This window comes from Ornithorhynchus anatinus, chromosome 12, assembly GCF_004115215.2.
Source record: "Ornithorhynchus anatinus isolate Pmale09 chromosome 12, mOrnAna1.pri.v4, whole genome shotgun sequence".
Lineage (NCBI taxonomy): Eukaryota > Metazoa > Chordata > Mammalia > Monotremata > Ornithorhynchidae > Ornithorhynchus > Ornithorhynchus anatinus.
Genome location: NC_041739.1, coordinates 49,563,747 through 49,588,850, shown reverse-complemented (window position 1 = coordinate 49,588,850; position 25,104 = coordinate 49,563,747). Strand labels below are relative to the sequence as shown.

The following is a 25,104-nucleotide window of genomic DNA, read 5'->3' as shown; positions in this document are numbered from 1 at the left end:
AATCCTTGGAAGTAGAGCTGCTCAAGAGGTGGTTTTTTTCCCCTTCAATTTATTAGCCTGAGACATGATTTGTTTCCAGAACAGAAACACCCAAATCCGTAGGCGTAGGGAATCGATTGATCCTTTTTTTCCATCAGGAAGCGGCCCGGCCTAGTGGAGAAAGTCGGAGGACCGGGGTTCTAATTCTGTCTCTGCCATTTCGCTGCTCTGTACCACTGGGCAAGTCGCTTCACTTCTCTGCGTCTGTTTCCTCGTCTGTAAATTGGAGATCCAATCCCTGTTCTTCCTCCTACCTTAGCCTCTGAGCCCCATGTGAGTCCAGGACTGTCTCCAATATGTTGATCTTGTATCTACCCCAGAGCTTATTACAGTGTTTGGCATAGAGTAAGATTCGACAAATACCACAGTTATTATTATCTTATAAAACGGAACCCCTCTGCGGCACAAAATGGGACAGGCGGATTGCCCTGACAGCTGCATCGGATTAGTTTCCAGTCCAAAGCGAGAGAAATGAAAGCGGCACCGGGGACTTTGAGTAGTGAGTCCTTCGGTGTTGTTAGGGACGATTCTCAGAAGCCCAACTGATCCCAGAGAGATTGTGGGTCTTGCTTCAGTGGGAGCAGTCACACTTACACCCTTCCCCAAAAATCTCTCCTGTCAGTAACAGCATCACTGAAACCAAAGGACAACTATGATGAGCGTATGATGAGACTTGAAAATTCAGTCACCTGGAAAGTGAGTTTAGGGATCACTGCCTAAAAACTATTGGATTGTATGAGGGATTTATGGTTCAGAGTCAGGGTAGACTGAAAAGCCGGGGTTCTGGGGGCTCGCAGGCCTGGGCGGTGGGCGAAGTTTTGCCGGTGGGGGCAGTTATAGCCCAGAGTCAAGTGATTCTAGCCGCTGCTCCTCTAGAGTGTCATCTAATGACTACTGACTCCACCAAAATAGCCACCATTTGGGACATTTTCATTTTAATGGTATCTGTTAAGCGCTTACTATGTACAGAGCACTGTTCTGAGCGCTGGAGTAGATACAGGGTCATCAGGTTGTCCCACGTGAGGCTCACAGTTAATCCCCATTTTACAGATGAGGTAACTGAGGCCCAGAGAAGCTAAGTGACTTGCCCACAGTCACACAGCTGACAAGTGGCGGAGCCGGGATTCCAACCCATGACCTCTGACTCCCGAGCCCGGGCTCTTTCCACGGAGCCACGCTGGTCTTCTGACTCTCAGGCCCTTGCTCTTTCCACTGGGCAAAACTGGTTCTCTATGACCTTCTAAAATGAATCCCGTTCCAGACCTTTTATAAGATGGCTGCTGGAAATGAATAATATCATTTTGTAAAATGGTCTTTGCTAAGTTCCAGGCATTATGCTAAGCACTGGGGCAGATATAAACTAATCAGATTGGACACAGTCCATATCCCACAGAGAGTTCATGGTGTTAATCCCCATTTTACAGATGAGGTATCTGAGGCCCCGAGAAGTGAAATGATTTGCCCAACGTTGCACAGAAGACATGTGGCGGCATGAGGTGGAGAAGGGGTTGGATGAGAGTGAGCTAACTGGGGGCGAAGGGGACATGGTTGGAAAGAAAGAGAGAGAGAAAGAGAGAAAAAGAGAGAGAGAAAGAAAGAAAGAAAAAGAAAGAAGGAAATAAAGAAAGAAAAAGAAAGGAAGAAAGGAAGAAAGAAAAGAAAGAAAGGGATGGGGTGGGGTGGGGTGGGGAAGGAAAGGTGCGAGGGATGGGAAGGAGTGGGATGGAAATGGATGGGGCGCTGAGAAGGAAGGACAGGGATGGGTTGTTAGGTGTTAGGGCGGAGGAAAAGAGCAAAAGGATCAAATCAGGGTGAGGCAGAAGGGAGTGGGAGTTCAGACCAGTGCCTGGCACATAGTAAGCGCTAGACACCGTGAGCTCTTCAAGGCAGGGAATATGTCCGATGTTATATCGTACTCTCTCGAGTGCTTAGTGTAGTGTTTTGCACCCAGTAAGCGCTCAATAAATCTGAAAAGGAAAGGAAACCCCAAGTTTTGAGGAGAAGGTCCTCCCCTCCCCGCCACGGAGGGCAGAGCAGCTGCTCTGGCCCAGCAGATGGCAAAAGGGGACACTGAGGCACCGTTTTACGGCCCTCAGGCCGTCGGCCCGGTCCCGGGGAGCACGGTCCTGGGAGCGCTGTTCTGCGAGCACCCTCTTGAGAGCACCATCCTGGGAGCACCGCCCTGGGCTCATTATTCTGGGGGCACCGTCCTGGGACCACCGTCCTGGGCACCTCATTCTGGGGGCACTGTCCCGGAAGCACTGTTCTAGGAGCACCATCCTGGAGACACTGTTCTGGGAGCACCATCCTGGGCTCATTATTCTGGGAGCACTGTTCTAGGAGCACCATCCTGGGCTCATCATTCTGGGGGCAATGTCCGGGGAGCACCGTCTTGGGAGCACCAGCCCAGGGGCATCGTCTTGGGTGTCCTGCCCTGGGGGACCCACCCAAGGGTGACCGTCCCCCGTGACACCATCCTGGGAGAGCACCTGATGGAGTGGGCTCATTCAGCTTCAGGGAAACAACAGGCTTTTCTGAAAGTGGGGAGGCCCAGCATTTGGGAGGTTAACAGCCTCCCAGGGACTTCTCACCGTTTGTTGTCTTCTTTTTAGAGTATTTGTTAAGCACGTACTATGTTCCGGGCACTGTACTAAACGCTGCAGTAGATGCAAGCTAACCAGGTTGGACACGGTCCCTATAATAATAATAGTAACGATTTTCTTTTGTTTTAATGAGATGTTCCTTCCCCTCGACTCTATTTATCGCCATCGTTCTCGTCCGTCCGTCTCCCCCGATTAGACCGTGAGCCCGTCAGAGGGCAGGGACTGTCTCTATCTGTTACCCATTTGTCCATTCCAAGCGCTTAGTCCAGTGCTGTGCACACAGTAAGCGCTCAATAAATACTACTGAATGAATGAATGAATGAATGTTACGGGCACTGTACTTAGCGGTGGGTTAGATACAAGCTAACCAATTTGGACACAGTCCATGTAATAATAATAATAATAATAATAATAACTGTGGCTTTTGTTAAGCGCTTACTATGTGCCAGGGACTGTATTAGGCACTGGGGGAGATTCAAGGTACTCAGATTGGACACAGTCCCTAACCCACATAATAATAATAATAATAATAATTGTGATATTTGTTAAGTGCTTACTCTGTACCAAGCACTCTACTAAGTGCTGGGGGAGAATACAAACAAATCGGGTCAGAAACAGTCCCTGTCCCACATGGGGCTCACGGTCTTCATCCCCATTTTACAGATGAGGTAACCGAGGCACAGAGAAGTTATGTGACTTGCTCAGCGTCACACGCCAGACATGTGGCAGAGCCGGGATTAGAACCAGGTCCTTCTCACTCCCAGACCTGTGTTTTTCCCACTAGGCCACGCTGCAGAGGTTTACAGTCTTAATCCCCATTTAAAAGATGAGGAAACTGAGGTACAGAAAAGAGGCTTGTCCAAGGCGACACAGAAGAGAAGTGGTGGAGCTGGGATTAGAACTCAGGTCCCGTGGCCCCCAGGCTAAGGCTCTTTCCACTGGGCAACACTGCTTCTACACGCACAAACTGCAAAAGGGCAATTCTATTTCTTGAGCCTTTGAAGCACCTTAACTTCATCAGCAAGAGAGACGTCTTCGATGCCCGAGAAACAGCAAGCCATTTTCATTTCCACTTGTTCTGAAAGCCGGCTGGCGGAGGCCGGCCATCTTACGAAATCTCCAGCTATTCCGAGGATGCGGAGATTTTTAAACGTCCGTGATCACGTGTGAGTAGATCTCACCATCCGTACCCGGATACGGATCTATTCGAGACCTGACCAAGTCCCCACGCACTTTTAAACGTGGATCGTTTGGGATGTCTAACAAGGGAGACACACTTAAAAAAATCTCGAGTAGAGTAGGATGGACTATTTTATTAGGTTTCAGTAAAATCATAATAGAAATTCCAAGAATTCGTCACAGCCATCATCATTCGTAGTTTATTTTCCGATCTCTCGCCTTGTCATTAATCACGCATCTAAAAATGGGCTTGGGGATTCTGCAGATAAAAACTATGTTTTATAGGCTGTTTACAGGTAGTTTCTAATACGTCTACGTCAAAGTTTTAAAACATTCAGGCGCTTCAGAGAGACTCTGTATATGCATGCAAATAATAAACATGATATTTGTTAAGCTTACTTTGTGTCAAGTATTGTACTAAACAGTGAGTTAGATACAAGATAATCAGGGCAGACACAGTCTTTGTCCCGCGTGGATTTCACAGCCTAAGTAGGATGGAGAACGGGTATCGAACCCCCATTTTACAGGTGAGATAACCGAGGCACAGCGAAGCTAAGTGACTCGCCCAAGATCACACAGCAGGCAAGTGGCGGGGCTGAAATTAGAACCCAGGTCCCGCGACTCCCGGGCCCGGGCTCTTTCCACTAGGCCACGCTGCTTCTCAAATACAAACGCATTTAACCGGATGAGTTTGGCTAATGAATATGTGCATCTGTGGAATACGTGTGCGTTTACTTGTTTGTAACGGAATATGTATGCGTTAACAGTGATATAATTGTGAAGATTCCCATCGAAAACTATACGGGACTAGAGAAGTATTTGCTAATTTTGTGACTGAAGGTAATAATAATAATAATAATGTTGGTATTTGTTAAGCGCTCACTATGTGCCGAGCACTGTATTAAGCGCAGGGGTAGATACAGGGTAATCAGGTTGTCCCACGTGAGGTTCACAGTTAATCCCCATTTTACAGATGAGGTCACTGAGGCACAGAGAAGTGAAGTGTCTTCGAGTGCGGGATTCGAACCCACGACCTCTGACTCCCAAGCCCGGACTCTTTCCACCGAACCACACTGCTTCTCACCGACAGACTATCGCCGCAAAGCGAGTGGGCTAAGTTCTTTAAAGAGCTTATTTTCAGCCAAACCGATGGTCCATTCACGTGAAAGGGGTTGCAAGCCACTGATTTATTGAGTTTCGGCAGTTAACAGCCATCGGGTATTTATATCCTTTCCAACGGGCGATTAGCTAGCGAGCTGCTGCAGGAGGGAAATTCCTGTTGCCGGAAATGTGATTCGATAGGGATTTTTGAAAAAAGAAGCAGAAACCAAATGAACAGGGGGAATTCCCGCTCTCTCGATTCTGTTCTCCGTCTGAAAGCCTGGGAATTTGGGTGGGCTTTCCTTTTGCCTGCTCTGAGAGGGGGTGGGTGGTCCCTTTGAAGGAGGCTTGCGGATCTGTGAGAATTTTCACGCTCTGAGAAGCAGAGGGCAGGGGTTTCAGACACGGAAGCCCACTCCCACTGCACAAGCCCTAAGAACCTCACCCGATTCGCTTCAGGCAGTGAGAACTGCGAGGCCCTTGACCAGCAGAAGGCCACAGGTGCGGTGGAAGGAGTCAAAAGGAGATTATTCACAAGCAGAGAAGGACAACTCATTGTACACGATTGCACCCGCTCAGAAGAGCTCTTTAGAATCCCCTTTTTAGAAGAGATCGTTTTAGATTTCCCCGAGATCTCTGTTGAAATTGAAATGGCCTACGTTTTCAGTTTTCGACATCTAATTCGAACGCGAAAACCCGTCAGGGATAAAATACAACCCCGTTTAACTGCGTCCGGCTTCGGAAGGTGGAATTCCTCATCGTTTTTCATCGATTCGACACTCTTCTCCGGTAGGATAATCTGAAAGCCGGCAGGCCTGGTTAAGGAGAAATCTTCGGGGTGGCGGGGGGTTCTGTAGCGGCTTAAAACTTCAGGACGGTGCGGATACTGAAAAGGGGAATGGAAAGATTCGACGGGTTTGCCTCTCAGACGATTCTTTCTAAACTGGGAAAGCTGGTCGAGGCGCACCGTGCATTAAGTAAGGTAAATTTTCCTGATTGCCATCCCTAATTTCTTCTAAAATCCCGCCCCTTCCCCCTCACCCTCCACAAGAAGCTGGTATTACCAGAGGCCCCTTGGAACCATAGGAACCCGGAGAACATCCCGGCTTCACGGGAAGGAGGCTAGTCTGGGATCCAGAATTCCCGGTCAGCCCAGGATGCCGGAGGCCTAGAGCTCATAGCTGGCACCTCAACACTATCCCGGCCTGATACAAGCTCGTGGCAGCGGGTCCCCCAAATGACTGTTTATTGTTGCGTCGTCCCCTCCTGCTCTGCCCACAGTAAGCGCTCAGTAAGTATAATCGAATGAATGGAGATCTAGCTTTCCTCTGCCTTCTCCCAGATGCCTAACAGCTGGCATAAACGGGAGCCAGGCCGGGCAGAGAGCACGAGAGCCGCGCGGCCACAGACGGCTGTTGCAGATAGCGGGCACAGAGGGGCACGTGATGTCATACGTGTTACGCCGGTGACCACCTGGACCTCGGGCCTTTCTCCGGGGACCCTGACCTCGACACTTACCGCAGAGCCTGTTCGTTTCCCTCCCAGCTCCCTGGGAACACGGGCACCGCTTCCGAGCCGCTTCCGAGCCACAACAAGAGCTCGTTGTGGGCAGGGGATGGGGCTATTTATCACTAAATTATACTCTCCCGAGCGCTTAGTACGGTGCTCTGCACACAGTAAGCGCTCAATAAATACCACGGAATGAATGAAAGAATGAAGGATAGGGAGCCTGGATGATTAAAATGAACATCCCGGACATAAAGGCGTCTGACCCTTTAACTATACCGAAATCTTGAAAACCAGACCGCCCGGTCTGAAACTAACAATGATAATAATGTTGGTGTTTGTTAAGCGCTTACTGCGTGCAGAGCACTGTTCTAAGCGCTGGGGGAGATAGATCCAGGGTCATCAGGTCGTCCCACGTGAGGCTCACCGTCTTCATCCCCATTTTCCAGATGAGGTAACTGAGGCACAGAGAAGTTAAGTGACTTGCCCACAGTCACACAGTTGACAAATGGCAGAGCCGGGATTCAAACCCATGACCTCTGACTCCCAAGCCCGGGCCCTTGCCACTGAGCCGCGCTGCTTCTCTGACTAGACTACTGCCCCTCCTTCACGCGATTGATTCCCGTCTGTTAATTTTCAGCGGCAAACCCGGCAGCCCTCCCGGGTCATAACCTCATCGGCCCAGGGGAACGAGGTAGCGACTGAGACCGATTATGTCCCGCCGGGCTCCCCTGGGCTTTCCCCGAAGGTGACAGGGCGACCCCGTCGATGGTTCTGGCGGCCTTCTCGCTCCCCCCGGGGACGTCGGTTGAAGACCCGTCTTCCATAGGAAGAGCAGAGGGCAGCTGGAAGGATATTCTCGACCGGAGAAGCGGCGGGGTTTAGTGAAAAGAGCCCGGCCTTGGGAGTCGGTGGACGTGGGTTCTAACCTCAGCTCGGCCACAGGTCTGCTGTGTGACCTTGGGCAAGTCACTTCACTCTCTGTGCCTCAGTTACCTCATCTATAAAATGGGGATGGAGACTGCGAGCCCCACGTGGGACAACCCGATGACCTTGTATCTACCCCGGTGCTTAGAACAGTGCTTGGCACATAGTAGGTGCTTAACAAATACCATAATAATAATAATAATAATGATAATTAGCTGGGAATTGCCCAGAATCCTCTGGCTGCTTTTAGCCTAAAGCTACTGGGCTCAGGTGGAAAGAGATGAGGGAAACCTGGCTCGTTAGAGGTAGGGAACTTGTCTCTCGTCTCCCATCTCTGTTGCACAGTACTCTCCCAAGCGCTTAGTACAGTGCAGTGCACACAGTGAGCGCTCACTAAATACCGCTGACAGGGACGCATTCAAGGTTCTAGAGAGGATTTCGAATCTTCTGCCTCTCCCCGTCCATCCGGACGGCCACCGGGATCCCAGGGCGCGTCGCTCTGCCCGTCCCTCGGGTCTTAGTAGGTACACCCTCGTTGCTCTACAATTCCGCGCTTTCTCTGGAAACCTCCCCCACCCCACTCTGCCGCAGTTCCTCCTCGACTTGGGTGAAATAAAAATCTCACCTCTTTCCTGCGCGGAGCAGGTCGAAGCCTTCGTTGATTTGGGCGAAAGGGAGGACGTGGGTTATGAGCGGCTCCAGAGCAAACTTCTTGGCCATGAAATCGGACACCAGCTTGGGGACAGAATCTCTGCTTTTCCATCCTGGTGGGGGGAACAAGTCCGGGGAAAAGGGCTCGTTAACCCTTGGCATATCTACGGGAATGCCTCGGAGTGGCGGGAAGGGGTGTCAGGGAGAACAGCTGAGTATTCCAAACTCCCTTGCGGCCTCTCTGGGATCAGTTCCTTGGAGAAAGAGAGAAGGAAGGAGAGAGTAAGAGAGAAAGAGAGGGAGACGGAGAGAGAGACAGACAACCCACAAGACTTAGTAAAGAGAGCAGGAGACTGAGAGTCAGAGGACCTGGGTTCTAAACCCCGTTCCGCCACCTCTCTGCAAAGGCCACTCTGGGTGTCTTTTGGCAGGTCACTTTCTCTATGCCTCGGTTCGTGGGCGGGGAACGTGGCTACCGACCCTGTTATATCGTACTCTCTCAAGTGCTTAGTACGACGCTCTGCTCATGGTAAGCGCCCAGTCAGTACGGTCGCTTGATTACCTCAGCTGTAAATGGGGATAAAGTACCTGTTCTCCCTCCCCCTCAGTTTATGAACCTTGTGTGGGTTAGGGACCGGGTCCAATTCACACATATTGCATCCACCCCAGAGCCTAGTACAGAACTTGGCACACGACGTGTGCTTAACAAATACCGCAATGATTATCATCATTAGGTGGAAGATCAGACGCAGAGAGACCCCGAGAACTACAAAGAGGGACTCCCGGGACCAGTGTGAGGCAATCGTTATTATCATTAACAATAATAATAATAGTAACTGTAGTGTCAAGCACTCACTAAGCACTGGGGTGGATACAGGATATCCCCACGCTGTGGGAAGCAGCGTGGCTTAGTGGAAAGAGCCTGGGCTTCGGAGTCAGAGGTCACGGGTTCGACTCCCGGCCCTGCCACCTGTCAGCTGTGTGACTGTGGGCGAGTCACTTGACTTCTCTGTGCCTCAGTTACCTCATCTGTAAAATGGGGATTAACCGTGAGCCTCACGTGGGACAACCTGATTACCCTGTATCTCCCCCAGCGCTTAGAACAGTGCTCGGCACATAGTAAGCGCTTAACAAATACCAGCATTATTATTATTATTATTCAGCTTGGACACTGTCCTTATCCCTCGTGGGGCTCACAGTCTAAGTAGAGGGAGTAGGATCTTAATCTTCGTCTTACAATCAATCGGTCGTGTTCTTGGAGTGCTCTGCACCGTACCAAGCGCTTGGGAGAGCACGCTATAAGGATGCAGCAGGCACATTCCCTGCCCGCAACGATCTCACCGTCTAGAGGCGGGGAGACAGACGTTAATATAAATGAATGAATGACAGACAAGTACCTAAGTGCTGTGGGGCTGGGAGGAAGGGAGAAAGTCAAGGCGGCCCAGAAGGAGGGGGAGAAGAGGAAAGGAGGACTCCTCTCCCGGGATTTCCCGGGAAGAGATTCCAGAGCCCAGCGATCCCGGACACCCCCTTGAGCTTTCCCGCCACCTCCCTCTCCATCCCTCCCGCGCTTTCCGCTCACCTCCGAAAACAGCCCCCTTCCAGGTGCGCCCGCTGAAGAGCAGCATGGGGTCAAAGCTGAGCTGCTGGGTCCCGGGGGGGACCCCCACGATCACGCTGACTCCGTAGCCCACGTGGCAGGATGCAAAGGCCGCTTCCTGCAAGGAAGGGAATTTCAGTGGAACAGAAACCCGCCTCCAGAATCACCTGTCCCGGGGCCTTCATCCGGCAGGAGCCTGGAAGTGACAGTGGTGGGGAGTTTCCTCATCTGGAACATTCATTCATTCACTCAATACCGAGCCCTTGCCGTGTGCGAAGCACTGTACTAAGCGGTCGGGAGAGCGCAGTATAACAACAGACACATTCCCGTCCCCAACGAGCTCACGGTCTAGAGGTGGAGAAAATGGGGATTGAGACTGTGAGCCCCATGAGGGACCGGGACTGTGCCAACCTAAGCTTGCACTCCTTCGGTCGTATTTATTGAGCGCTTACCGTGTGCAGAGCGCTGTACTAAGCGCTTGGAAAGTACGATTCAGCAACAGAGACAACCCCGGCACACAACGGTCTCACAGTCTAGAGCCCGGATTAGCAGGTGCTCTTGTATCTACCCCAGCGTTTGATACGGTGCCTGGCACCTGGTAAGGGCCTAAAAAATATCACAGTTATCATCATTACTATCGAAAGCAAGCTAAGGCTTAGGTTTGAGGCAACGGGCCCCGCAATCTCCCAGGCGTCAGTCGAACGGTCAGTCAGTGGTATTTACTGAGCGCTTACAGTGTGTGGAGGACTGTACTAAGGGTTTGGGAGAGTACAATAGAGCGAGATAGCTCCCTGTTCACAACGGCATCACACCCCGGGCCTCAGTTCCCTCATCTGTAAAACGGGGACTGAGACCGTGAGCCCCATGTCGGGCAGGGACCGCATCCACCCGATTGGCTACCCCGGCGCTCAGTACGGCGTCGGGCACACGGTGAGCGCTTAACAAATACCACCAAACTAGAACGATACGGACCATGGTGTCCAGCCGCCCGATGACCTCGAAGGAGAAGTCCACGCCCCCGTCGGTCAGTTCGACCAGCACCTCCTGGATGGGTTTCTTGAAGTCCTGGGGGTTGACGCATTCGGTGGCTCCCAGCTCCTTGGCCTTGGCGAACTTGTCCTTGTTGATGTCCACGGCGATGATGCGGGCCGCCCCGGCCGCCCGGCACCCCATGATGACCGACAGACCCACCCCCCCGAGGCCGAAGACGGCGCAGGTCGAGCCGGGGGTCACCTGAAAGGAAAGAGGGCGCGGGATGGGAAGCGCGAGGGATCGCTCACTCACCCACAGCCCACGTCTCGCTATTATTACTACAGAGCCGTCCGCAGCTGCTATTTCTACCCTTCCCCTCTCGGGGTGGCACCCGGAGAGTTTCCGGTACTCTGCCAGTCTTGGGCTCCGAAAAGAGCATTCAGCGGGGATTTTACGGATCGGGGGTCGGGGGCCGGTGTCGTGAGCTGTGAGCTTTGCCCTCCTCTGGGGCCTGATTCTTCGGCTTCCTCCGACACAGAACCTCAAGCCCCCGGTCCGCGGCCTCGGGGGAGGGCCGAGTGTGAGATCGGGGCGGGGAGGGCGGGGGGAGCGGGCGGTCGCCCCCAGCTCCGACGCCCTCTCACCTTGGCCACTTTGATGGCGGAGCCGTAGCCGGTGGAGAAGCCACAGCCGATCAGGCAGACTTTCTCCAGCGGGGCGGCCGCGTCGATCTTGGCCACCGAGTGCTCGGGGACCACGGTGAACTCCGTGAAGGTGCTCGTGCCGATGAAGTGGTGGACGGCTTGGCCTCGACAGGTGAATCTGGTAGTGCCGTCCTGCATGACTCCATTCGGGGCTTCCAGACTATGCCGGCCGACATTCACGGGCACACGCACACAGACACACACGCGCGGAGGCCAGTGAGACAGAAATCTTGACCCGAGGTCAACTGCCGTCAGGGCTCGGGATGCTAACGGGAAGCAGCGTGGCCCAGAGGAAAGAACGTGGGGCTCGGAGTCAGACCTGGGTTCTCATCCCGGCTCCGCCGCTTGTCTGCCCTGTGATCTTGGGCAAGTCACTTCGCTTCTCTGGGCCCCAGTTTCCTCAATCGATCAATAGGGGTATCTACTCCTCCAAGAGGCTTTCCCAGACTGAGCTCCCCTTTTCCTTCTGCTCCCTCTACCCCCCCTTCACCCCTCCGCAGCTAAACCCTCTTCTCCCCCCTCTCCCTCCGCTCCTTCCCCTCTCCCGTCCCGTCCCCTCGGCGCTGTACCCGTCCGCTCGACTGTCTGTATCTTCATCACCCTATTTATTCTGTTAATGAGATGTACGTCGCCTTGATTCGATTTATCTGCTATTGTTTTAATGAGACGTCCTTCCCCTCGATTCTATTCACCGCCGTCGTTCTCGTCCGTCCGTCTCCCCCGATTAGACCGTGAGCCCGTCGAAGGGCAGGGACCGTCTCTATCTGTCGCCGATCTGTACGTTCCGAGCGCTTAGTACGGTGCTCTGCACATAGTAAGCGCTCAATAAATACTATTGCATGAACGAATGAATACCGAGCGCTGACTGTGTGCGGAACACTGTACTCGGTACTTGGAAGAGCATATCTGTAATTTATTCATTTATATTAATGTCTTTCTCCCCCGCAAGACTCTAAGTTAGTTGTGGGCAGGGGAATTTGTCCGTTTACTGTTATACTGTACTTTCCCGAGAGCTTATTGTAGTGTTCTGCACTCAGTGGGCGCTCCATAAATATGACCAAATGAATGAATATTACGGAGTTGGGAGACGTTCCCTGGCCACAGCGAGCTTACGGTCATCCGTAAAACGGGGATTCAATACACGCTCTCCTTCCCCCTAAGACTGCGAGTGACACGGGGGATGGGGACGATGTCCGACCTGATTATCTTGGATCTAACCCGGCGGCTCGGGACAGAGTAAGCTCTACACCTCGCCGGTATCGCAAGTGATTGAGACGAATGGTGGAAACGTACCCGCTTTTAAGGCAGAAGTTGCCCTCGGGATGCTTGCAAACGTTGCATTCTCTACATTGCGAAGTGAAGAGAGGAATTACTTTGTCTCCTAGAATTAAAAAAAGGCCCAGTTGAAAGTCTGAGTGTGGCCCGAGATAGATTATAAAAGCTTCAACATCAGTAATAATAATAATAATAATGTTGGTATCTGTTAAGCGCTTACTACGTGCAGAGCACTGTTCTAAGCGCTGGGGTAGACATAGGGGAATCAGGTTGTCCCACGTGGGGCTCAAAGTCTTCATCCCTATTTTACAGATGAGGGAACTGAGGCACAGAGAAGTGAAGTGACTTGCCCACAGTCACACAGCTGACGAGTGGCGGAGCCGGGATTCGAACTCATGACCTCTGACTCCAAAGCCCATGCTCTTTCCACCGAGCCACGCTGCTTCTCAGTAGAGTCGCTCTTCCAGCCAGAATCGTGAAGACACAACTCTCCGGGTCATTCATTCATTGGGTCGTATCGATCGAGCACTTACTCTGCGCAGAGCACTCTACTAAGTGCTCGGGAGAAGGCCAGACACATTTCCTGCCCACGGTTAGCTTCCAGTTTCTAGGTCTCATTCAACATCCTTATTTTATCGTGGGGCAGATTTCGTATTTTGGCAATTTTTAGGGAGCATTAGACCTTGAAAAGAGGAATTGAGGAGGGTAGACGTTTACCTCATTTACCTCATCTGGAAAATGGGGATGAAGACTGTGAGCCCACGTGGGACAACCTGATTACCTTATCTCTACCCCAGGGCTTAGAACAGCGCTTGGCACAGAGTAAGCGCTTAACAAATACCCTCGTTTTTACTAATAGTAGTAATAACAGTAGCAGTGGCACTCTTTGGGGGGGTCACCCACTTGGTGCTGTACACCGCACTAAGCACTTGGGAAGTACAGAATGATAAAGTAGCGCCTGCCCTGCCCACAAGAAGCCTCCACTCTGATAGGAAACAATCACAAACACGCTCACGACTAAAGCGATCTAAAGTAAATCAACGAAGATTCCCTTGATTTGTCTATGTCTCTTTCTATCATCGATCTAGGATGTATTTATGCGCCGAGGATGGCATAAATAAGTCCGTAAATCCTGGAGTTGGCCGAAAGAATGATATGGTTCAAGCTGCTGGGGAATAAGTGGGAAGGGCTGTTGGTTTGGGAAGGATCGGAAGGTGGGAGGGTTGTGGTGTCTCCGGTGTGGGGAGGGAGGGAGTTCCAGTCTGAGGGAAGAATGGAAGAGCGAGGAACAGCTATAGCAGGTTGGCTGAGGAGGAGCGGAGAAGGCAAGATGGGGAAGAGCGGGGGAAGAGAGAGGACAGGTAACGTAAGGCCGCGGCTGGGGTAGTCTGGAGGCCACCCGGGCGGGGTTTTCGTTCGATGAGAAGAGAGACCCCCCCCCCCCCAGGGAGCCGCCGGAGGGTTTGAGGAGAGGAGAGATACAGGGCGAGAGACGGTTCCTGAAGGTGATCGGGGCAGCGGCGGCCATCACGGGTCAGAGGGGGCAGAGGCCGGAGTCGGGAGACCCGTGAGGAGGCTGATGGAATATTCTAGCAAAACAAAGGACTCTGCTAGGACGCAGAATCCCTTGGCTTTGGTATGAGGAAATGGGGATTTTCCCCAGAATGACAGATGATTTTCAAGAGATGCCAAAGAAAAGAAACCTTTCTCTGGGTAAAAAACAAAACAAAACAAAAACCCCTCAAAATGAGAAGTGAATTTGGGCGGTTTGAGAGCCTGATCCCTGTGTGCTGGGTATTTGGGATGGACAGCGTTAAAGCTTCTGTCCTCTCCTCTCTCTCGCTCTTTCTCTCCATTTGGCCCATTTGATGTCGCCACCAGAATAAGAGAAAGATTACCTTCGCGAATGACTTTTTTATGGTATTTGTTTAGTGCTTACTATGTGCCGGGAATTATAATATGCACTGAGGAAGACACAAGATAATCAGGTTGGACACAGTCCATATCCCACATGGGCTTAATCCCCATTTACAGATGAGGTAAGCGAGGCCCAGAGAAGTGACATGACTGGCCCAAGGTCACACGGCAGATAAGTGGTGGAGCTGGGATTCGAACCCTTGACCTTCTGACTCCCAGGCTCGTGCTGAATCTGTGAAATGAGCATTCAATTTTTGTTTTCCCTTCCATTTAGACTGTGAGCCTTGGGTGAAGCTAGGTCTGTGTCCCCTCCGATTATCTCGAAGCTGCCCCAGTGCTTAGCAGAGTGCATGGTACACAGGAAGTGCTAAATAAATAGTATCGTCATTATTATTATGGGAACAGCCCGGTGTCCCTGTGGGAAACACAGTAACCCAAGAAATGGACCACGCCAACCAGGAACAACATTGCTTGTGCAGCAAGTCGCTTAAATTCTCTCTGCCTCAGTGGTCCCCATCTATAAATGGGAATTTAATACCTAGTCTCCCTCCTGCTTAGACAGAACGGCTTAGTGGAAAAAGAACAGCCTTGGGAGTCAGAGGACTGGGGTTCTAAATCCCGTCTCCCCCACTTTCCTGCTGTGTAGCCTTGGTCAAGTCAAGACTTCCCTGTGCCTTAGTTACCTCACCTGTAAAATGGGGATTGAGCCCAATGTGGCACAGCAACTGGGTCCAACTTGATTATCTTGTATTTACCCCAGTGTTTATTATAATGCCTGGCACATACTAAGCGCTTAACAAATACCATAAAAACAAAACAAAAACAAAACCCCGAGCTCAGTGTGGAACAGGGACTGAGTCCAATCTGATCGTGTTTTTTTTCTTAAATGGCATTTCTTAAGCGCTCACTTCGTGCCGAGCACTGTAAGAATAATAACCGCGGTCTTGGTTAAGCCCTTACTATTTGCCAATCACTGGGCTAAGTCCTGAGGTAGGTACAAGGTCAAGTGACTTTGGATACAAGCAAATTGGGTTGAACCCAGTCCCTGTCCCAGGTTGGGCTCACAGTTTCAATCCCCATTTTACAGATGAGGTAATTGAGGCACAAAGAAGTGGAGTGACTGGCCCAAGGTCACATAGAAGACAAATGGCAGAGCCAGGATTAGAACCCATGACCTACTGACTTTCAGTCCAGTGCTCTAACCACTCTGCCATACTGCTTCTTGACACTACATTGAACACTGGGGTAGATACAAGTTTATCAGGTCAGACGTAATCCCTGTCCCAAATAGAGCTCGTGAGCTTAGTCTCCATTTTACAGATGTGGTAACTGAGGCCCAGAGAAGTTAAATGGCTTGTCCAAAGTCTCAAAGCAGACAGATGGCAGAGCCGGGATTAGAATCCAAGTCCTCTGACTCCCAAGGCTGCTTTTTTTCCACTAAGCCACGCTGTCTAAGCGGGAAGGAGACTAGGTATTGAATCCCCCAAACCTCCTTCCTTCTAGGCCATGCCGCTTCACCGTACTTATTACCTTGTACCTACCAAGCACAGTGCTTGGCACAGAGTAAGGGCTTAACAAAGACCACGATTGCTCTTATTTTCCTTCTGAACCATCCGCTCCTGCGCGTGACGGCTTCCGCTCCCACGTACCCGGTTTCACACTGGTGACCCCTTCTCCGATACTCTCCACAATTCCAGCCGCTTCGTGGCCCAGGATCACCGGAAAGGGGACCTTCAGTGATTCAGTTACCACGTGGTCGTCCGAGCGGCAGATTCCCGAACTCACAATCTACGGATGAAGGAGGAGAGCTCAGCGAGCCGCAAGAAGGAGCGTGGTGGCCCGAGGGACCTGTCCAGTAGCTCTCCCTCCCCTCCTGCTAGGGAGTCCGGGGGCTTGGTTTCTTCTCCTTTCCCGCCGTGACTGGGGTAGCCAGTCGCCACGCCGCCAAACAGTCTCTCGGACGCTTCCTCTTGGACGCTTCCTCTCGGTCTCTCCCTTTCAGGGGGAACAGGAATGATTTCCGGCCACCTGCCTCCCACTCACCCAACGTGGTGGCCAAATTCGGCCGGGACTCTCGCCTGACCGCTTTTCTCAGGGTTGTGTGCAGTGACTGTGAGCCTCAGGCGGGATGCAGCTTGGCCTAACGGATAGAGCACGGGCCTGGAAGTCAGGAGGATCTGGGTTCTAATCCCGACCCCGCCACTGGTCTGCGGTGTGACCTCGGGCAACTCATTTCACTTCTCTGGGCCTCAGTTCCCTCATCTGAAAAATGGGGATTAAGACGATGAGAAACAAGGGCCATGTCCAACCTGATTATTTCGTGACCAGCCCAGCGCTTAGAACTGTGCCTGGCATATAACAAGTGCTTAATAAATACCATAAATATTATTATTTGTGATATTTGTTAGCGCTTACTATGTGCCAAGCACTGTACTAAGCTCTGGGGTAGATACAAGATCACCAGGTCCCCCATGGGGCTCAGAGTCTAAGTAGGAAGGGGAACACGTATTGAATCCCCGATTAAGACTACGAGCCCCACGTGGGCCAACCTGATCACCTCGTATCCTCCCCGGCGCTTAGAACAGTGCTTTGCACATAGTAAGCGCCTAACAAATGCCATCATCATTGTGCAGATGAGGGAACTGAGGCACTGAGAAGTGAAGTGACTCGCCCCAAGTCACACAGCAAACAAGTGAAGGAGGCACGATTAGAACCCTGGTCTTCTGACTCCCAGGCCCGTGCTCTTTCCACTAGGCCACACTGCTTCCTCTCATGCGACTTGGCTGCATTTTCCCCCAGAAGCTGGCTCTGAAGGGACCCGTCCAGCCTGGAAGTCCGGAAAATAATAATAATGATAATAATGTTTATTAAGTATTTACTATGTGCAAGGTACTATTCTAAGCACCAGGGTAGATCCAAGATAATCGGGTTGGACACGGTCCCTATCCCACACAAGGCTCACACGCTCAATCCCCATTTTCCAGATGAGTGAACTGAGGCCCAGAAAAATGAAGTGAGTTGCCCAAGGTCGCACAGCAGACAAGCGGCGGAGCCGGGATTAGAACCCAGGTCCTTCCGACTCCCACTCTAGCCACTGGGCTACGCCGCTTCTCTCCTTCGGTTCCTTCGGCTTCTCCGATGAGGATCTAATCATCCCGATCTCTGAGTTGTCCCCTTCTTCCCCCCTTCCCTCGCCGGCACCATCCCTCCCCACCCCTTCAACCGGGGCTCCCCCAGACCCCGTGAGCCGGAGCGGCTTTCTTGAAGAGTCAGCGGGGCAGCTCAGGATGGGCAGCGACGAGAGGCAGGGTGACCCTGTGGGAACCTCGAGGGCATTGGCCGCCGGGGAGGGCCAGAGGACTCTGACCTTCTGCAGTAGCAGGAGGGGAGAAATCTGCGTAATCCTGACTCCTCCTCTTGTGATTTTGGATGAGTCCCTTGGCCCCTCTGGGCCTCTGTTTCCTCATCTCTAAAACGGAGGATTCGATCCCCGTTCTCCCTGCCCCTTAGACCGTGAGTCCCAGGTGGGACCGGGGACTGGGCCGGACCCGATCGTCCCCTATCTACCCCAGAGCCCAGCACGGTGCTTGGCGCGTAGCTTAAAAGACGGAAAGCGTTTAGAGAATCCCGTCCAGATCGTTATTACTGAAGCCCCCCTTGAGAGGCTCCAGCCGGGGCGAGGGGACCGGCTGGTGGGGGCGGAGGACACGCTCACCTTGATGCGGACCTCCAAGGCCTTGGGGGGAGCGACTTCCACCTCCTCGATGGAGAAAGGCTTCTTGGGCTCCCAGAGCACGGCTGCCTTGCAGCGGATCACCTGGGGGCAGAGCACAGGCAAACCGGGGGGGGGTGACTCTTCTTCCACTCACCTCAGAGAAACACCGATTTCCAGGTGCGAGCCCATCCCTCCCCAGCCTACTTATTCCCCCTGTAGACCGCAAGCTCTCAGTGGGCAGGGATCGTGTCTGCCTTCTCCGTTGTATCGGAGTCAATCAGTCGATTGTATTCATCGAGTGCTTACTCTAGTAAAAATTGTGGTCTTTTTTAAGCGCTTACTATATGCCGGGCACTGTGATAAGCGCTGGGGTGGATACCAGCAAATCAGATTGGACACAGTCCCTGCCCACGTAGGGATCACGGTCTCTATCCTCATGTTTCAGATGAGGGAACTGAGGCCCAGAAAAGCGAAGTGACTTGCCCAAGGTCACACAGCAGACAAGTGTCGGAGCCGGGATTGGAACCCATGACTTTCTGCCTCCCTGGGCTTGGGCTTTATCCACTCTGCCATGCTGCACACGCTTATTGTGTGCAGAGCACTGTTCTAAGCCTTTGGGAGAGTACAATAGAACAATAAATGGACTTATTCCCTGTCCACGATGAGTTTGTGTTCTAGAGGGTCCTCTCCCAAGCGTATTGCGCAGTGCTCTGCCCACAGTAAGCCCTCGATAAATACCGCCGATTGTAAAATTCATTCATTCATTCAATCATATTTATTGAGCTCTGACTGTGTGCAGAGCACTGTACTAAGCGGTTGGAATGTACAACCGGGCAACAGAGAGAGACAATCCCTGCCCAACAGTGGGCTCACAAGCTAAAAGAGGGAGCCAGACAGCAAAACAAAATTCTATTGAACTCTCCCAAGCACTTAGTGCAGTGCTCAGGACACAGTAAGCGCTCAGCAAATACCATGCATTATAAGGTTCTTGAGGGCAGGGACCCTGTCGACTTATTCTGTTGTACTCTCCTAAGTGCTTAGCGCAGTGCTCTGCGTGCAGTAAGTGCTCAGTAATAAACACTGAGTGTAAGCTCCTTGGGGCAGGGATCAGGCCTATCAACTCTGTCGTATCTTACTCTCCCAAGCGCTTAGCACAGGGCTCCGCGGGCAGTAAGCGCTCGGTAAAATTCCACTGGCTGATTAGCAAAGCCACCTAGGTCATGGGCCTTATGCAAAACACGCTTAGGATATCGACGGCCAATTTTTCCTTTGGAAGAGAGTCAGTTCCTCAGAAATGTCAATACTTGGGACGATTCTTTGCCAGCCTCAACCCCGGCCCCATCCCAGCCCTCTGGCTCCTGGTGGCAAACAGAAAACTCTCCTTGACAGTGAGGTAGGAAGATAGCGGCTATCAACAAAGGCAGGCAGTCGGGCTTCTCATAAGGTTGCGAAAGCTTTTTCCTCCAGAGATGGCCCAGTTCCCAAGATTCCCAAAAGCCCTGCAGGACTTGGTTGTTCTGAAACCCATGCTCAAAAATAAATACCGATAACTTTTGTTGACAGATTCGCTGTTTGAGCTGCTGAGGTCCTGGAATCCTGATGCGACACATCCATTCTGCTCCCACCCTGGAGAAGAGGATCGTTCCGTCTTCCCTTCCCAATCGATCAATCAATCAGTGGTACTTATTGAACACCTACTCTTTGCAGAGAGCTTGGGAGAGTCCAGTGGAGTTAGAAAAGATCCCAGCGCTTGAGGAGAAGGAAGCTCCCTTTTCCCTTAGATTCTAACTCGAGAGCAACAGCTGCTCTATTGTATTTTCCCTAGAGTTTAGCTCAGGGCTTGGCTCACAGTAAGCGCTCAGTTAATACCCCGTTGAGTGATTCTAAGCCTGGGCCTCCATTCCGGATGGGTTAGGGATACCTCAGGTTCGGCCGAAAGGGGCATTTGGACCGGGGGAATCTCTTTTCTTTCATTCCTCCTTTCTCTAGAAACTTTCTGGGTAGGGGGAGGCCAAAGACAAGGGAGAGGGATGGGGAGAGGCCAGAGACGGAGAAGAGATTCTCGGATATTCCTCCTGGGCAGAGTAGTGAGTTTTGGTTGAGGTCAGAAAGGGGACCCCAACTTTTCTGAATTAGAAGGCGGCAACCGTCTGAAATTTGAGGGGGTTCCCCACCCTCGGGAACTCCCGTTCCTCAATTAATTGCCAACACTCCAGTAATGTCAACCGACCACCCACCCACTTATGTATCGGGAAACAGCGTGGCCTCGCGGGAAGAGCACAGAACTAGGGGTCGGGAGACTTGCGTTCTAATTCCAGCCCCACCACTCTCCTGCTGTGTGACTTTGGACAAGTCATGTAACTCCTCCACGCCTCCGCGCTCTCACCTGTAAATCGGAGATTGAATACGTTCTCTCCCTTAGCTTTGAGCCCCATGTGGGACAGGGACTGTATCCAACCTGACGATATTGTACCAATGATCTGTAATGTGCTTGGCTCAGAGAAAGCACCTAACAGATAGCATTATTATTATGATTAGCCTCAGCACTTATTTACCTGTGATTCAATGTGTGCATATCTTTATGCGTTTGATTATTTATTTTACTATTTCATCCTGAGGTATCTGCGGTTCTTCAAAATTTGTATTCTTCCTCCGGCTTCCAGCAACGTGAAATCATTTTTGTCGGTCTCTTTCGTTGAAATGCAAACTCCAAGGGCAGGAAACGTGTACCTGACTTCTGCTGTACTCTCCCAGTAGTGCTTTGCATTCAGTAGGTGCTCAATACATACCGTTAATCGACTGATTAACTGAGAGTTCTAATCTGCTCTGACTCAACATTTAAGTAAGAGGCTTCCATGTTTTTAATGGTATCTGTGAAGTGCTTCCTATGTGCCGAGCACTGTTCTAAGAGCTGGGGTAGATACAAGTTAATCACGCTGGACGCAGTCGCTGTCCCACAGTCTAAATAGAAGGGCGTACAGGTACTGAATCCTCATTAGAGAAGCAGTGTGGCTTAGTGGAAGACCGCGGGCTTGGGAATCAGAGGTCGTGGGTTCTAATCGTGGCTTCGTCTCTTGCCAGAGGGTCGTGTGTTCTAATCCCAGCTCTGCCGCCTGTCTGCTGTGTGACCTTGGGCAAATCATATCACTTCTCTGGGCCTCAGTTCCCTCATCTGCCAAATGGGGATTCGATACCCGTTCTCCCTCCTACTTAAATTGTTTGCCCCTCGTGGGACCTGATCACTTTGTGTCCAACACAGTGCTAGGCATCTAGTAAGCACTTAATAAATCCCATTCTTAAAGGGAAACAGCATGGCTTTTTTGAATGGGCACGCGCCTGGGAGTCAGGGGACCTGCATTCTAATCCGGGCTCCACCACTGGCCTGATGCGTGACCTTGCACAAGTCACTCTATTTCTCTGTGCCTCAGTTTCTTCATCTGGGACACAGCTGGTTCTAGGTCCCTTTTCTTTGGTCTCCCTCTCCTTTACCCTCTCCTTTACCCTCTCCTCTCTCTTTCCTTCTCATTCCCCTTCTCTGTCCTGCTTCCTCTCCCTCTCCATCTCTCCCTCAGATTTTCTCTCTCTCTCATTCTCCCTCTCTCCTGATTCCTCTCCTTCTTCCTCCCCTTTTCTATCTCCCTCGGTCTCTTTCCCTCCCACTCAGTCTCCTTCTCTCTCCTGTTTCCTCTCCCCTTCCCTCTCTATCTCTCTTGGTCTCTCTCTTTCTTTCCCTCTCCCTCCCTCTCTCAGTCTCTCTCTCCCTCTCAGCTCTCCCCTCTCAGTCTCCTCCCCTCTCCCTTCATTCATTCGATTGTATTCATTGAATGCTTACTGTGTACTAAGAGCTTGGAAAGTATAATTCCCTTCCCTCTCTCCGTGCTATCTCTCTCTTTCTCTCCACCTGCTTTTCTTTCTCCTTCTCCACTGCCCCATCCTGTCCATTTCAGCCTCCCTCTCCCTAATTAATTAATTTAATTATGGCATTTAAATTCTTACTTCACATTCAGAACTGTTTTAAGTGATGAAGTAGATGGGCAAGTCACTTAACTTCTCTGTGCCTCAGTTCCCTCATCTGTAAGATGGGGATTAAGATTGTGAGCCCCACGTGGGACAACCCGATTCCCCTGTGTTTACCCCAGCGCTTAGAACAGTGCTCTGCACATAGTAAGCGCTTAACAAATACCAACATTAAGTTAATCAGATCAGACACCACTCCGATCCCACCTGGGGCTCATAGTCTAAGTGGGAGGGAGAAGCGGTATTGAAGCCCCATTTTACAGATAAGGAAACAGAGGCAACGACACGTTAAGTGATTTGCCCAGGGTCACGCCATGCCAGAATTGGGACTCGGATCATTTGGCTTCCAGGCCCACACTCCTTTCACTATTCCATGCTGCTCTCCTTCTCCATCTCTCCCTCTCTGTCTCCTTCTCCCTCTCTTCCGCTCTCTTGCCTCTCTTCTATCTTCCCCTCTCTCTTTTCCCACTCCCTCTTCCCTCTCTCACCCCTCTTTTCCACCTCCCTCTCTCCCACCCTTACCTGTGATTTCCCCTTCCCTCTTTCCCTTCCCATCTATAGCACTCTATCTCCCCCCCCACCCACACTTCGTTTATAGCTAGATATAATAATAATAATTGTGGTATTTGTTAAGCGCTTACTTTGTGCCAGGCACTATACTAAGCGCTGAGGTGGATACAAGCACATGGGGTTGGACCCAGTCCCTGTCTCACGTGGGGCTCCCGGTCTCAATCCCCATTTTCCAGATGAGGTACCTGGAGGAGTGAAGTGACTTGCCCAGGGTCACCCAGCAGACAAATGGCAGGCTCAGAATTAGAACCCAGGTCCTTCTGACTCGCAGGCCCGGGCTCTATCCGCTAAGCCAGCTGCTTCACGCGGCTACTGCAGACTGCTCTATCTGCTCTGGGACCCTTCCGATCCTGGGCCAATGTCCTGACCTTTCTTTGAGCAAGCAAAGTGAGAGACAGATCCAGGACAGTTCAGGCAGGGTTAATCATCCCCCCACCCCCACCCCCCGCCGACCCCATTCCCCGCCTCGTGTCCCCCTTCCCCACCCTCGTCCTGGCTCGAAACCCAGGTCTCTCTCCTTCCTGACCGTTTATACGCTTTTAACTCTCCCCCGGATCATCTCGTCTCCTCTGTCCACCTAGGGAGGACTCGGCGGGACGAGGAAGCCTCACTCACTTTGCCTGCGGTGCTCATGCTCTCTCCGTCCCGTCTCCGGTGCTCCAAGCCTTGGAGGGGGAACTCCTTCGACGAAGCCCAGGTCCGTTGTGCAGGGATCCTGGCTGTTTTCCCGGTAATCCGGAGCTCCCAGCAAGTGACGCGGAGAGGGGCAGCCAGCCAGTCAGTCACGCCCACCCATTTATTACTCCTGTTCCTTGACCTGTGATCGGAGCCCGGTCGCCACCCGAGGACCGAGCAAAATAATCTCTGTGGGCACCTGAGAAGAAGGCAGGACTCTCCACCCCAGGCCCTCTGAATTTCCCGGGGCCTTCGTCTTCTCTTCTTCGGCCCCGGGAGAGTCACCTCCCCTTCTCCAGTCCTAGCCCGGCTGCTCTGCCTCAGACTGGAGTCTGCATCCGCTTGTATCCTCTGTTCGTCTCCCTGGTCGGAGGTGGAAGTTTTCTGCTGAGCCGGGAAAGCCAAGGGGGAGAGGGAATCTAGACCGGAAAGAAAGGAGAAGGGAGAGGGAGGAAGGAAGGGTGATAATAATAATAATCATTGTGGTATTTATTAATAATTATATTTGTTAAGCACTTGCTGGGTGCCAAGCACCGTTCTAAGCGCCGGGGTAGGTACAAGGTAATCAAGTTGTCTCATGTGGGGCTCACAGTCTTAATCCTCATTTTACAGATGAGGTAATTGAAGCACAGAGAAGTTAAGTGGCTTGCCCAAGGTCACGCAGCAGACAAGTGGCAGAGCCGGGATTAGAACCTACGTCCTCTGACTCCCAGGTCTGGGCTCTATCCACTAGACCGCACTGCTTCTCAGAAGGGCAGAAGTGTGGCCCAGAGGAAAGAGCTTGGGGCTGGTGGTCAAGAAACCTGGATTCCAGTCCCAGCTACATCACTAGCCCGCTGTGTGATCTTGGATAAGTCCTTTGACTTCTGGGTGTCCCCGAGTTCTCATTTGAAAAAAGGGGATGATAACACTAATAATTGTGGAATTTACTAAGCGCTTACCTCGTGTCAGGCACTGTACTAAGCGTTGGGGTGGTTACAAGCAAATCAGGTTGGACACAGTCCCTACCCCACGCGGGGCTCACAGTTTCAATCCGCATTTTATAGATGAGTTCTCTGCGGCCCAGAGAAGTGACATGACTTGCCCAGGGTCACCGAGCAGATAAGAGCGGAGATTAGAACCCATGAACTTCTGACTCCCAGGCCCATGTTCTATCCACTAAGTCAAGCTGTTTTTCCCTGATAGGGATGAGGAGCCTTATCCTGATAAATATAAGGATAAGCATAAGGATCCCCGATTTCTTAGCTAGCTTCCGAGCTGATTTTCTTGTAACTAACTACCGCAGCACTCAGTACGGAGCTCTGTCCCATAAGAAGGGCCTAATAAATAGCAGAAGAGGTATTATTCTTGGAAACTCTGAGCAGAGCGGGATGGCAAGGCCTTTCCCTGATCTCAATTTCGCCCGTCTGCCCCATTAATTAATTCTGATATTTCTTAAGCACTTGTTAAGCATGTGCCAGGCATGGTATGGATGCAAGCAAATCGGGTCGGACACAGTCCCCGCCCCACCTAGGACTCCCTGTTTTACAGATGAGGTAACTGAGGCTCAGGGAAATGAGGTGACTTGACTAAGGTCACACAGCAGACCAGGGGCGGAGCCGGGATTAGAACCCTTGACCTTCTGACTCCCAGGCCCGTGCTCTATCCGCTATC

At 51.7% G+C, this 25,104-nt stretch overlaps 1 protein-coding gene across 1 annotated transcript; it reads right to left on the bottom strand.

The window, feature by feature from the left end:
• Positions 1–4,978: 4,978 nt before the first annotated feature.
• On the bottom strand, positions 4,979–23,849 carry LOC100088518 (alcohol dehydrogenase E chain-like). Its single transcript, XM_029076848.2, has 9 exons — positions 23,392–23,849; positions 18,190–18,291; positions 16,124–16,262; positions 12,576–12,663; positions 11,223–11,442; positions 10,579–10,839; positions 9,589–9,724; positions 7,981–8,119; positions 4,979–5,808 (listed from the first exon to the last, which is right to left on the bottom strand). Exons 1-9 carry the CDS (start codon positions 23,407–23,409, stop codon positions 5,784–5,786), a joined length of 1,128 nt encoding a protein of 375 aa, XP_028932681.1. The 5' UTR covers positions 23,410–23,849; the 3' UTR covers positions 4,979–5,783.
• Positions 23,850–25,104: the final 1,255 nt, after the last annotated feature.

What these genes read in the sequence shown, in the direction of transcription:
- LOC100088518 (XM_029076848.2), bottom strand. An exon ending in GGTCACCAGTGTGAAACCGG is followed by an intron (nt 12,664 to 16,123) that starts GTACGTGGGAGC and finishes TTTTAATTCTAG; the next exon opens with GAGACAAAGTAATTCCTCTC. An exon ending in GAAGGGGGCTGTTTTCGGAG is followed by an intron (nt 8,120 to 9,588) that starts GTGAGCGGAAAG and finishes TCCCCCCACCAG; the next exon opens with GATGGAAAAGCAGAGATTCT.